This window comes from Gossypium raimondii, chromosome 13, assembly GCF_025698545.1.
Source record: "Gossypium raimondii isolate GPD5lz chromosome 13, ASM2569854v1, whole genome shotgun sequence".
Lineage (NCBI taxonomy): Eukaryota > Viridiplantae > Streptophyta > Magnoliopsida > Malvales > Malvaceae > Gossypium > Gossypium raimondii.
The window spans coordinates 13,287,023-13,287,823 of record NC_068577.1 but is presented as its reverse complement, the minus strand read 5'-3'; the positions used below and the strand labels follow the sequence as shown (position 1 = coordinate 13,287,823).

Sequence of the window (801 nt, the reverse complement as noted above, 5' to 3'; positions counted from 1 at the left end):
TACTTAACGGTGTTTGATAAGTCCATGAGATGCGTGTTAAGTCAACATGATGAGACGGGGAGGAAAGAGAAGGCGATATACTATCTTAGTAAATAATTCACCGACTGTGAAATGAGATATTCACTTATTGAAAAATTATGTTGTGCGTTGATCTGGACGACGTAAAGATTGAGACAATACATGCTCTACCACACAACTTGGCTAATTTCAAGATTAGACCCCTTAAAATATATGATGGAGTCGACTGGGTTGAATGGGAGGATGGCTAGATCGCAGATTTTGCTCTCCGAGTTCGATATAGTCTATATAAATCAGGAGGCTGTTAAAGGGAGTGCAATAGCAGAATTTTTAGCCAGCCGAGCTTTAGAAGACTATAAACCTCTGGATTTTGATTTCCCAAATGAAGACTTGATGTGCGTGGCAACTACTGAACAGGATTCTCAAGAAAATCATCCTTGGAAGCTAAATTTCGATGGAGCTTCAAATGCCGTAGGAAATGGGATTGGGGCAGTCCTGATATCCCCAAATGGAGACCACTATCCTTTTACGAGTAAATTGGATTTTGATTGCACAAATAATATGGCCGAATATGAAGCGTGCATCATGGGCATCCGTGCAGCCATAGAACGTAAAATTAAGACGTTAGAGGTATATGAGGATTCTGCATTGGTAATATACCAACTCAAGGGTGAATGGGAGACGAGAGACCTCAAATTAATCAGTTATCGAAAGTTGGTCCTCAAATTGACGGAAGAGTTTGATGACATTACTTTCCACTATCTCCCACGAGATGAGAACTAG

The 801-nt window shown here is 40.4% G+C and overlaps 1 protein-coding gene across 1 annotated transcript; it reads left to right on the top strand.

Moving 5' to 3' along the window:
- Positions 1 to 234: 234 nt before the first annotated feature.
- LOC128036132 (uncharacterized) lies at positions 235 to 801 on the top strand. The gene has a single exon (XM_052627010.1). The coding sequence runs from the start codon at positions 235 to 237 to the stop codon at positions 799 to 801; it is 567 nt and encodes a 188-aa protein (XP_052482970.1).

Bases quoted from the DNA above. Each gene is read 5' to 3' on its own strand.
- LOC128036132 (XM_052627010.1), top strand. From the start codon at position 235: ATGGAGTCGACTGGGTTGAATGGGAGGATGGCTAGATCGCAGATTTTG.